Source organism: Cherax quadricarinatus, chromosome 46 (genome assembly GCF_038502225.1).
Source record: "Cherax quadricarinatus isolate ZL_2023a chromosome 46, ASM3850222v1, whole genome shotgun sequence".
Classification (NCBI taxonomy): Eukaryota; Metazoa; Arthropoda; class Malacostraca; order Decapoda; family Parastacidae; genus Cherax; species Cherax quadricarinatus.
The window spans coordinates 6,403,060-6,417,090 of record NC_091337.1 but is presented as its reverse complement, the minus strand read 5'-3'; the positions used below and the strand labels follow the sequence as shown (position 1 = coordinate 6,417,090).

At 41.0% G+C, this 14,031-nt stretch overlaps 1 protein-coding gene across 1 annotated transcript; it reads right to left on the bottom strand.

Annotated features, from left to right (window-relative positions):
- Positions 1 to 2,543: 2,543 nt before the first annotated feature.
- Positions 2,544 to 12,869, bottom strand: LOC128696736 (cuticle protein 16.8-like). Its single transcript, XM_070094467.1, has 4 exons — positions 12,780 to 12,869; positions 5,272 to 5,337; positions 4,673 to 4,809; positions 2,544 to 3,781 (listed from the first exon to the last, which is right to left on the bottom strand). The coding sequence occupies exons 1-4, from the start codon at positions 12,792 to 12,794 to the stop codon at positions 3,361 to 3,363; spliced, it is 639 nt and encodes a 212-aa protein (XP_069950568.1). The 5' UTR covers positions 12,795 to 12,869; the 3' UTR covers positions 2,544 to 3,360.
- Between the last annotated feature and the right edge of the window lie 1,162 nt (positions 12,870 to 14,031).

Sequence of the window (14,031 nt, the reverse complement as noted above, 5' to 3'; positions counted from 1 at the left end):
TCTTCCACTCAGATACTGACTCAGCTGCTGTCTTCCACTCAGATACTGATTCAGCTGCTGTCTTCCACTCAGATACTGACTCAGCTGCTGTCTTCCACTCAGATACTGACTCAGCTGCTGTCTTCCACTCAGATACTGACTCAGCTGCTGTCTTCCACTCAGATACTGACTCAGCTGCTGTCTTCCACTCAGATACTGACTGTTCCACTCAGATACTGACTCTTCCACTCAGATACTGACTCTTCCATTCAGATACTGACTCTTCCATTCAGATACTGACTCTTCCATTCAGATACTGACTCTTCCATTCAGATACTGACTCTTCCATTCAGATACTGACTCTTCCATTCAGATACTGACTCTTCCATTCAGATACTGACTCTTCCATTCAGATACTGACTCTTCCATTCAGATACTGACTCTTCCACTCAGATACTGACTCTTCCATTCAGATACTGACTCTTCCACTCAGATACTAAGTCTTCCATTCAGATACTGACTCTTCCACTCAGATACTGACTCTTCCACTCATATACTGACTCAGCTGTTGTCTTCCACTCAGATACTGACTCTTCCACTCAGATACTGACTCTTCCACTCAGATACTGACTCTTCCACTCAGATACTGACTCTTCCACTCAGATACTGACTCTTCCACTCAGATACTGACTCTTCCACTCAGATACTGACTCTTCCACTCAGATACTGACTCTTCCATTCAGATACTGACTCTTCCACTCAGATACTGACTCTTCCACTCAGATACTGACTCTTCCACTCAGATACTGACTCTTCCACTCAGATACTGACTCTTCCACTCAGATACTGACTCTTCTACTCAGATACTGACTCTTCCACTCAGATACTGACTCTTCCACTCAGATACTGACTCTTCCACTCAGATACTGACTCTTCCACTCAGATACTGACTCTTCCATTCAGATACTGACTCTTCCACTCAGATACTGACTCTTCCACTCAGATACTGACTCTTCCACTCAGATACTGACTCTTCCACTCAGATACTGACTCTTCTACTCAGATACTGACTCTTCCACTCAGATACTGACTCTTCCACTCAGATACTGACTCTTCCACTCAGATACTGACTCTTCCACTCAGATACTGACTCTTCCATTCAGATACTGACTCTTCCACTCAGATACTGACTCTTCCACTCAGATACTGACTCTTCCACTCAGATACTGACTCTTCCACTCAGATACTGACTCTTCCACTCAGATACTGACTCTTCCACTCAGATACTGACTCTTCCACTCAGATACTGACTCTTCCACTCAGATACTGACTCTTCCACTCAGATACTGACTCTTCCACTCAGATACTGACTCTTCCACTCAGATACTATCTGGCTGTGTTGAACTTGCCGAATAGGCAGAACTCCCTTAAAAATTAAACTTTAAAAAAAAAAAAATCTTAAACAGTGGCCCCCGTGGCCTGGTGGCTAAAGCTCTCGCTTCAAGCGGCGAGGGTCTGGGTTCGATTCCCAGCGAGGGTAGAAACATTGGGCATATATCTTTACACCAGTTGTCTATGTTCACCCATCAGTGTTAGTCGACTGGTGTGGGTCGCATCCTGGGACAAAACTGACCTAATTTGCGGGAAATGCTCTGCATAACAAGTGGCTTTGTATATAGTATTATGTCACTGATGTCAGCTATGATCTGTATACCTTGTACAGGTACTGTAGTAAATAAATATATATATAATTATTATTATTATTATTAATGATAAGTTGCGAGAGTTAGGATGGTTATTGGAGCATATAGGTGTTCATTTGTTGAATTTATTTTAAAAATGGAATAGTATTTTTCCGATATCAGTTATTTTAGCTGACGCATCTTATGAAAAAATAAGGATTTATTTTTGGTTTCGACTGTGTTTAAAAATATCCTCGTATTTCCTAGGCACATCTCTGTCTACCTCAAAGCATACAAACGGCGTAGTGCAAGGCCATTGTAATTTGTAAAGCAGCAACACATATATGTATACATCTATGTATATGAACTGTATGTATGTATGTGTATGTATGAATGGATACCAAATTAAAAAATCTTGTTTTCTTACGCTGATTTGTGAGTGTCTCATCTGACTGACTTCAAAAATTCTGAATGGCTTAAACTTTAAATGCTCGTATATTTGAAGATATTTGTCTATGTGCAATTACCAGAAAATAAGAACATAAGAATAAAGTAACACTGCAGTAGGCCTACTGGCTCAAACTAGGCAGTTTCTTGTTTAAACTATCAAGGCTGGTGCAACTTAGCAGAAGGTTCGAACTGGTTTTAGGTCGTAGGTGTCGATTTGCCATTATTATTGAGGATACTAGTTTCCATGGCTGACTGTTTTCATATTTCACTAATGATATTTAACTACATCAGAAGTTTATTTCACACTCATCTATAGTAATCACTTTGTGTTTATTGAAGTGGAGAAAACTGGACTTACCAGCCACGGGAAGGTCTAGTTAATGAGGCACTTACGTTCATACAGAGGTGTAAATTGTGAATAATAAAGATAAATTTACTATTAATTTTTATTCGTAACACAAACAAAATATAAAAATATATAGAACATATATATATATATATTAATGAAATACTGTGAATATGAGTCGGCTTCAAACAAGTTCAGAAATTTCAGTCAAACCTGAACTTCAACTCGAGTTTATAACTGTATCAACAAGGCTTCTATTTGAGTCCACCGAGCTAAAACTAATGGTAACAAGTCATCCACTGTCGACGTTGTTCCTCAGCATCAACAAAGCAAAATCTATACAGATGACTACAATGATCTGTTGCCAGACAAGCAAGAGGCAAGATAACTTAAACGTCTCCACAGAAGATGTAGATCTTAGACCTCTTTTTTTTCAGTTAGGGCGACCTTATTACCATCATGACTCACGAAATGGCTAGTGAGTCCTAGGACTCACTGGCCATGGGTTCAAGACCCACCCGTTCCTCGATTTGATTTACTTATTTCCATGTTTGCCATATCCACGGGTTTCATGAATGATGGCTGCCGACTCGTATTCTCTGTGCTTCATGTGTACTGAAGATTAAGACACAGGTACAACAGTTAGGTATATTTATTCATAAAACATTTAGCCTACACAGTAGGCTTCTTCAGTTAAATCCAGAGGGAGCAGTACTACTGCTCCCTCTGGATTTTACTAAAGAAGTCTACTGTGTTGTCGAAATGTTTCATCAATAAAGATACCTAACTGTTACACATGTGTCTTAATCTTCAGTTTGTCGGTATTTAATACCATTTCCAACATTCGTGTGTACTGTCTACTTGGGAGCGAGGGTCGCATCTGTAGTCAATTTCAAAACTTGTTTAATTGATAAAACCGCCGTCGATGATTCCTCCATCAATGATTCCACCATCGATGATCCCGCCATCAATGATCCCGCCATCAATCACATTGCCAAAAGATCCTTGTTGGCTGTTGAAGCTCTGTTGGTTTCGGAAGCTCTGTTGCCTACTGAAGCTCTGTTGTTGACTTTGGAATGTCTGTGCGGGTTTGAGAGAGGCCGGGCGGCTGCGACTGGGCTGGCGGGCGCTGATCAGGTTGGCAGCGATTCCTAGGGTAGATTGGCCAACATCAATGCTCTTAGCCAAGCCCTGAGATGCGGCTGTCCCTGAAGATGTCTCTTGGCTGAGGGAGTTGGTATAGTAATTGACGACGTCCGGGCCGGGTTCTTCACTCACTTGGGCTTGAAAACCTGAGTCGCCATCTACATAATATCGGACCACCCTGAGGAAGGAGAGACAGCCGAGGCTGAAGTCTGTAGTCAAGTGTAAGGATTAAGTTTTAGTGCAAAACAAAGCCGGTGAATATTTTTTGTTCACAACTTAGTGCTACAGTGCATACAAAAAATAAAACAAAATAAAAACACATATCAGCTAATTTTCAATAATAATTTAAAATGCAGGTAGATAATAAGAACTACATTTTATTAAGTTGAACAATACTTGATAATTAAACTGGAAAGACAAACAGAAGGGAGAACAAAGCGAGACAAGAAGTTGTAGTTAGTACACTATACCACCTTATAAACAAACTTCAGATGGTACAGGGAATCATCGCCCTTGCGACCCAGTCTAATACCAGGCCTCTTGACTGATGGCCTGGTAAGTCAGGCTCTTGGTGCTAGCTACCTGCATTTCAGCATCACAGTGAAGGCATTGGTAATTTCCTTGACACACGCCTTAAGTAATGACATAGCAAATTCACCCTGAAGTTCTTTTCACAACCTTGAGACAAACTCCACCGCAAGTTTCACTTTCTCCTTGAAAAAACACATGATGCAAGGAATAACAGTAGACAGCAAACACTGGACTTATTACAGTTTAAACATGGCTATACCTGCATATGTTACAGTGTCAACATGCAACTGAAACTGATAATTATTATTTGTTGGTTTATTTAGTTTAAAGCCTTTTGATTATACGAGGTTTATTAAAATTGCGTGTCACCTATTCACCGTCAAAGATATTTTGATTCCTAAAATATGTGTTAAAATAAACTCTCAGCATATATACACTGAGAAATTGAAATTGAATCATTTGCCATTGTGGGTTAATATTATAATTGCCTATGCTTACCTACTTACGTACAAGGTACGCAGAGCTGAAGGGGACCTACCTGAAGAGTCCGTTGGGCTGTAGCCAGCGGTACTCTCCCTCGGTCCGTCCTGACGGGGAGACGGACTCCTTGTGTTCCTTGGCGTCACCCGTCTCCTCAATGTACACACCGTACCCAAAGTCATAGGGCGTCGGCGGCTGCAAGAACAGCACTTTAGTACTAGGTTGAAGGTGAGAGAGAGAGACTTTACAAAAATAATAATACTTTCAACAAAAAAAATCGAAAGAAATCTTCTCAATTGAACCACGAGCTGTATAGCCCTTGTGGCTTAGCGCTTCTTTTTGATTATAATAATAATAATAATAATTGAACCACAAATGGGAAATGAAAACTAGACAACGTTTCGGTCCGTCCTGGACCATTAAATCACAATAATGCATCCAGAAGGGATGCATTACTGTAATTTGATAATGCATCCAGAAGGGACCGAAATGTCAGTGTATGGATTAGTTTAAAATAATTCCACCCAAATTTAAGAAACTTCTCTTTTTTACTGAACAGTCTAAGGTCGCCACAACTCTACACACACTAAGTTGCATGAGTTAGCACTAAGAGTCAATGTTTACTCTGACAAGGTGTTGGCGGAGGGTGATAATTACCTCGTTAGGGTCGACTTCGAACTGAGGGGCGGCGGAGACGACACCTACCAGGGTCACCAGGAACAACTGCGGAAGAACAAGCTTGGTTGATGTTATACTCTTTGTGTGTACTCACCTATCTGTGGTTACAGGAGTCGAGTCTCAGTTCCTGGCCCTGCCTCTCAAATTGATCGCTCATTGGATCACTCTCTTCTGACTTCATGATCCATATTATGCCTAGTCTAAAAGCTGTGTATAGGTCCTGCCTCTACCACTTCATTGTCCAGATCACCCCACTTCCTGACCACTCTGAGACTGAAGAAATGCTTCCTGACATCCCTGAGACTAATCTGTTTCTTTTTATCTTCCTGCTGTGCTCTCGTGTACTGCACCCCTTCCCCTCCTCGAGCACCCTGTCCCTGTCCACCTTGCCAGTTCGTCTGAGTATGTCGATATTATGTTTATCTAATTTTTCTTTCTCCTTTAATGTGTGCAGAGTGGGGGGGGAGATCTGTGTGCAGAGTGGGGGGAGATCTGTGTGCTGAGTGGGGGGAGATCTGTGTGATGAGTGGGGGGAGATCTGTGTGCGGAGTGGGGGGAGATCTGTGTGCTGAGTGGGGGGAGATCTGTGTGCAAAGTGGGGGGGGGGGAGATCTGGGGGGGGGGAGATCTGTGTGCAAAGTGGGGGGAGATCTGTGTGCAGAGTGGGGGGGAGATCTGTGTGCTGAGTGGGGGGAGATCTGTGTGCTGAGTGGGGAGGGGAGATCCGTTCAACTGTTGGTCAGTTCATCCGTCTAGTCATCTCAGCAAACTCTGTCTAAAATATTTTCATTCTCCTTTCATCCTCTCAGCGAGGTCAGCAAATATTTACTGTTTCTTAGATTCCTGTCTAGAGAGGCAAGTGTCAACAGGCGTCATGGAAAAGGAGGACAACAACAGGCACCGAGGGTACAAGAAATATTAAAATATTATCAGAGAAATGGAGTGAAACGGGAGAAATGTGCAGTAGTAGACACCAGGGCGAGGCAGCGAAGAGAGTCAACAATAAATGTAAATTACCGTTAATAACTTATGATAATATGGAACAAAACTATAATATAACCTGAGTAAATATAAGGTTTCGAAATGCGTTGAAAGTTTATGGAAAAATCAGAAAAATGATGTAAAAACTTGAGAGAGAGAGAGAGAGAGAGAGAGAGAGACTGTAAGCCTCACAAGGACCAAGCGGTGGTGTCGAGCTGCGGTCCTAAAATTAACTTTCAGGAACCTCAATAGAGTCACGCATAACCATCAGTGCATGTCACCTGCGTCATGTAGTACGCAGCGCCATCACTGAATGCACTCGTAATAAAACATCTGCCGTAATTTGAGAAAGTTCAGAGGTTTACATTGAGGCTGGTTCTGGGGTGAGTAAAAAAAAAAAAGCAAAAGGTTACAATTTTGGCTAGGTTAAGATAGGCTTGATTAGGGTTTTATATGGATTTTTTCATCTACTTTATATTCCTTGATTAAGTTCAGGAGCACAGTGAAATGGAGTACGTGTAGAAGGTAAAAGAACCAGGAGAGGCATGATTACGACGTAAGGAATGTTCAGAATACTATTTGATAGGGTGATCAAGAAAAGACTTCGAGAGGCGAGAAAGGAAAATACAAGAGCCAGAGTGATTTTCAGAAAATATTCTATCAGGTTCAAGATGGTCTGAAGTTGAATTACCTGAATGAAGAAGGAGAGGCAGATTCCTAACACAACCTCAAGAACAGGTTTGATAGGATCCACAAGGCTAAGTAAACTTAGTCATTATCAGTTCAGAGGCGGGGCCAGGAGCTTAGACTCAACTGTCTTAATTTGAAAAAATAGATGAGTAAAAACACGAGCAACATAGATCAAGAGGTCACACTTTCAAGCTACCAAACAAGAGGCAAAGAAACAACACACACACACACACACACACACACACACACACACACACACACACACACACACACACACACACACACACACACACACACACACACACACACACACACACACACACACACACACACACACACACACACACACACACACACACACACACACACACACACACACAAGTATTTCTTCAGCCACAGAGTAGTCAGTAAGTGGAATAGTTTGGGAAGCGATGTAGTGGAGGCAGGATCCATACATAGCTTTAAGCAGAGGTATGATAAAGCTCACGGCTCAGGGAGAGTGACCTAGTAGCGATCAGTGAAGAGGCGGGGCCAGGAGCTCGGACTCGACCCCCGCAACCTCAACTAGGTGAGTACAACTAGGTGAGTACACATACACACGCACACACACACACACACACACACATATATGTATATATATATATATATATATATATATATATATATATATATATATATATATATATATATATATATATATATATATATATATATATATATATATATATATAAATGTTATCCACCTGCCACACTCCACCTACCACACTCCACCTACCACACTCCACCTACCACACTCCACCTACCACACTCCACCTACCACACTCCACCTACCACACTCCACCTACCATATTCCACCTACCACACTCCACCTACCACACTCCACCTACCATATTCCACCTACCACACTCCACCTACCACACTCCACCTACCACACTCCACCTGCCACACTCCACCTACCACGCTCCACCTACCATATTTCACCTACCACACTCCACCTACCACACTCCACCTGCCACACTCCACCTACCACGCTCCACCTACCATATTCCACCTACCACACTCCACCTACCACACTCCACCTACCACACTCCACCTACCACGCTCCACCTACCACACTCCACCTACCACACTCTTCCACAATCCTCTTAACATTTGCCTTCCTCTATTGCCTCTTCCTCCCTTTCTCCTCATCAATCTTAATCCCTCTCCTTTCCCACCCTCCTCCCTTCCACCATTCCCGAGCCACCAACATTCCCCCCCCCCCCCATTTACTGCTTTGTGTCGCCTGAGTGGGTAGTTTATTGTGTTCCTGCAATTCACCCCTTAAGTGGTAGAGCACTAAGAACCGGATTGCAGAGGTCACTATACATCAGACCTCACTGAGCATGATTACATCTCAAAGATATTAATAATATTATACATTACAAATTCTTTACATAGCTAGCTAATCTACGGAGTTTTCTGTAAGATTTGTTTGGACGTATATCTAAATGGTTTCATGTTTGGACCCTTTAAAATATATTGTACTAGTGTATGGCACTGTCTCTGTCCATACATTGTCATCTCCATATAAACGGGTTTTCCAGAGGTATATAATTATTGCCTAGCCTTAGCCTGGCACTGGCAGTAATAATGTCTTGTAGTCTTGGACTCCGATGAAAATAAGTCACTCGGTGTGACGTTTTTGGGTTATCCTAGGTTCTTTACACATATAATAATAATAATATCTTTATTTCTACAAGTACATGTACAAGGTATACAGGTCTAGCTGACATCAATGACATGCTACTACGTATATAGAAAGCTCTTTGTTATGCTCTCAGAGCATTTCGGGCAAATTAAGTAAATTTTGTCCCAGGATGCCACCCACACCAGTCGACTAACACCCAGGTACCCATTTTACTGATGGGTGAACATAGACAACCGGTGTAAAGAAACATGCCCAATGTTTCTACCCTCGCTAGGAACCGAACCCAGACATTCGCCGTGTAAAGCGAGAGCTTTAGCCACCAAGCCACGGGGCACCGTGGCCTGGCTGCTATGTATGATAATCTATGTCACTGTATTAGTGTATACCTGAAACTGACTTACACTGATCTTGTCAGTGTCTCCATAGAAATATTTTATTTAACACCTTTTATTATGATGAACAATGGATCTACTAGCTCATATCTGTACAGTCGTACTATTTATTTATTTATTTATTAATTTGAATATGATACAGTGAAGTACAAAGGAATACAGTTATTACAGTGTAACATGCCAAAGTCCCTTGTATGCAGAGCATTATGGGCAGCTTAAAATTAACTTAAGATTAACTAAGCAATGATATATTCAGTGGTAAAAACATTATTGTAAACAGATAACAATTTAGCACAAATGAGTATTACAAAGACAGGTCATATGGTCATTTACTGTGTTTACCTGGAGTTTACCTGGAGAGAGCATTCAGTAGAATGGAGTATTCTGTTAGGTAATGTAATTAAAAAATAACAAAGTTTGATTGGGTCACAGGTTAGACATTTATGAGATGCAATAATGAGAAACATTTATGAGATACAATTTATGAGATACAATTATTCAGTATTTATTTAGTTGCTAGTTTGCAAGTTCTTTTCCAACAGATCAATGTGTAAGGTGGATGCCCATTTATTACTTCTAATACACCTCTGCATTGTAATACCTCCCGCACTCCCACTGTCGCAGTTTAACTAGTCATCAGCGTAGATGGCATTGTTAGCGTGCAGGTAGTGTACGTGCTTCAGAGCACTGAGCTTAGAAAGCTAGCTTAGAGTAAGTGGATATGGTAATGGCAAAGACTGTTAATCTTCCAGTGTGGCAGGGTATGATTTTGTTTCCTAGCATGACGAAGTTCATATAATCTAGATATTTTTGTATGTGTGGCTGTTATTTAAGATGCAACGCTGTATAGCTCTTGTGGCTTAGCGTTTCTTTTTGATTATAATAATAATGTTATTTAAGTTTATTTTGACTCACTTGTCTCATGGCTGACATGTTCTAGCGACAGCAGCACGGTCATTCCTCTCGATATGATACTGATTTCACGTATTCTATTAGCGTATCTAATTATTTCCTCATATTAGTATTCTATGGTTGTAGGACAGACACGAATAATTCACTGGGGCCCACCAGCAATCTCCTACAAACCCAGCCTCCCTCCCAACACCCCACATTCCCTCCCCACACCATACTCCCCTCCCCATCGTACCATCTTCCATGCCAGGCTTCCCATGAGTGTGTGCTGACTCACTCTTCTTCACTTTCACTGACCGTGGTGGATCGAGCTTCCTGTGGGATCTTCAGCCTTTCAGTATTCAGTATGTGCGTATAGGCTCTCTCGTGCGTAGAGGTGAACATGCTCACATGCATATATGCAACAGGCGCATTTGTACAGAGAAGGATGTGTGCATGTATATACATAAACACAATATACCGGCGTGGAAGTTCGGAGGCAGCAACACAGGTGGTGTTGTTCGTCAGGATACAGGAAAAGTGTCTCGTAACGAAGGTCTTTGTCAATGATCCTTCAAGAAAACAGTAAAGTCAGAGGCGGCTACAGTGAGAAACTCTGTTCCACAAGGTGTAGTACTCACTCCCATCCTTTTCCTCATCCTCATGTTTGACATAGAAAGAGATATAAGCCACAGCTGGTGATACCAGAATTTGCATGACAGTGTCATCCATTGAAGACACTGTAAATTTCCAGGCCGATTTAACCAGGTATTTAACTGGCCTCAGGAAGCAATATGAAGTTTAATGAAGACAAATTTCAAGTACTCCGCTATGGAAAACTCGAGGAAATAAAACAATTTCCAACTACATAATAGAGCGAAAAACTAATGTGAAGAACTTGGGAGTGATAATGTCAGAGAATCTCACTTTCAAACATGATAACAATGTCTCTACCACATATGCTAGGACAATTATAGGATGGGTAATGAGAGCTTCAACTACACGTGTAAGTACAATAACACACCTAAGTTACTGGGAACGGTTGAAGTCCCTTGACTTGTGTTCCTTGGAACGCAGGCGAGAAAGATACGTGATAATATACACTAGGAAAATCCTAGAGGAACTAGTCTCAAATCTGCATACGGAAATCACTCCGTACGAAAGCAAAAGACTCGGCAGGTGGTGCAACATCCCCCTTACCCAATGTAAAGTAGAGGAGCCACGAGAACACTAAGAGACAAGACAATAGCTTTCAGGGGCCCAAGACTGTTCAACTGCCTCCCAGCATATATTAAGGAAATTACCAATAGACTCCTGGCTGTCTTCAAGAGAGAACTGGACAGGCACCTCAAGTCAGTACCTGACCAACCGGGCTGTGGTTCGTACTTCGGTCTGTGTGCAGCCAGCAGTAACAACCTGGTTGATTAGGTCCTGATCCACGGCGAGGCCTGCTCATGGACCAGGCCGCGGGGGGGTTGACCCTCGAAAAAACCCTCCAGGTATACGCCAGGTATATTCCACTTGCCTACCCGAAATAGGTTTTACACTCACAGGAGAAACAAGAGATGATCAACACATAGTAATGTTCTAAGATATGATTAGTTGGCAGCACTAAGTAAACCACAGTTCCAGATCTTCAACAAAGCACCAGAAACAGGTAAACTACCTGAAGATGGTATACCAATGTTCAAGAAACCTAAGACTGAGTCATCACTTAACTGTAAGAGTATAACCCCATTGGGAATTTTATGTTCAGTGATGGAGAAAATAATAAAGAGTGCATGTTGCAGGAATATCTTAAGTGATACGTAAGTTTTCCCGTCTTCTAATAACCTGTTCATTTGTCCATAATTATTATCGCATTTGTTTTGTCTGTTTCGTAAGGTGAAGTCCAGGATCTTTCCTTAATTCATGGTGTAACTTAACAAATCTTTGAGGACAATTGTGTTGCAGAGGTGTGAGCACAGCTCACACCTCTGCAACAAGTTCACTAATTTTTCGCATTTGTTGTTCTGTATATTGTGATATCACCTGTATACTGTGATACTGTACGCATATGTCGTGCCGAATAGGTAAAATTGGTCAGTTAGCAAGAACTCATTTAAAATTAAATCCTTTCTAAAATTTTCTCTTATACAATTAAATATATATTTTTTCATTTATGTTAATGTAAAAATTAATAATTTTGCACCAAAATAACCTTAGAAAACTTATCTAACCTTATTATAGCAAGCGCAATTCAATTTAGCTTAATCCAACTAAATATATTTTAGATAAATTTACATTAACTTAATAATAAACAAACACAAAGAAAAATATTTTTTTCGCAGGTTCAGAATGTTTTTTACGCAATTATTGCACACAAATTTTCGCTTGCTTTATTCGGCAAGAAGATTGTTGTTATTTAAATCAAAATCGCAAGTTTTACCTATTCATCACGACATTTTATATATATATATATATATATATATATAATATATATATATATATATATATACATATATATATATATATATATATATATATATATATACATATATAAATATATATATATATATATATATATATATATACATATATATATATAAATACATTATATATATATATATATATATATATATATATATATATATATATATATATATATATATATATATATATATATATATATATATATATATATATATATATATATATTTATTTATGATTGACTCTGAACAATGGGTTATAACAGTTTGCGAATAAACCGATGATTGTCCTTCTTTCGGTATTACTGTCCCTCAAATTGTTGTTCGCAGTATCCTCGTGTGTTGGTTTACTGTCCTTACAACGTTACGTCTCACCTGTACTGCCGCCATGTTGGCTGGAGAAGAGAGGGAGAGTGACTGTGTGGGTGTCCTCTGACGCCTTCTTTATATAGCATCACTTTCACGTCTGGGCCCAGCTCTTGGCGGGAAAGATCAGATGTTGAACGGCGGAATTCAGGACACATAGGCCGCCCTCACCACTCAAGATTAAAGTGCTCTGCAGTGCCCCAACCTGTGTGTCAGAGCCCCTGCTGCCCGAGGTACAGCCAATATGTACGATCGACACTCAGGTATGCAAATAACGTAATACAAATTACATTGTTGGATTCTGTTATGATATCTTAGGTTTAATCTAATAAATGCACGATAAATATTATGACCATAACATCCGTGTGCCCTCAAAATCATTGTGAAAAAAATAAATGCATATTTGTGAGACTTAGACAAAAACTTGCTTTCTTATGGCTGAAGAAAGGTGTTTAAAGGAGGTGGGTTGCGGGAGTGACAACTAGAAACCTTTTGTTTTCAACTTTACTAACCCATGAGGAGAATCTCGGGAGGAATAAAAGCCACATTACCGAGGCTGCAACAATTTACAATTAAACCACAAATTGAAAATGAAAACTAGTGTACATTTGGTGCAGGTTAACTATTTTCTGATGACTGATTGAAACGCCGTCTACTTAACTGTGAACAGTTCACTCCAATGAAATACAAAGGTTTGCACTGAGACGTTCTAATTTTATTAACCCAGTAATCTTTCCATGGGTAGAACTTGGAAAATCGTGTTTATTATGCCTTCCTGAGACAGTCTCGTCCCAGGAAAGACCCCTCGTAATATCTCAACACCTGGGATGAACACCCCAGCCTCAACACCTGGGATGAACACCCCAGCCTCAACACCTGGGATGAACACTCCAACCTCAATACCTGGGATGAACACCCCAGCCTCAACACCTGAGATGAACACTCCAGCCTCAACACCTGGGATGAACACCCCAGCCTCAACACCTGGGATGAACACCCCAGCCTCAACACCTGGGATGAACACCCCAGCCTCAACACCTGGGATGAACATCCCAGCCTCAACACCTGGGATGAACACCCCAGCCTCAACACCTGGGATGAACACTCCAGCCTCAACACCTGGGATGAACACCCCAGCCTCAACACCTGGGATGAACACTCCAGCCTCAACACCTGGGATGAACACCCCAGCCTCAACACTTGGGATGAACACCCCAGCGTCAACACCTGGGATGAACACCCCAGCGTCAACACCTGGGAT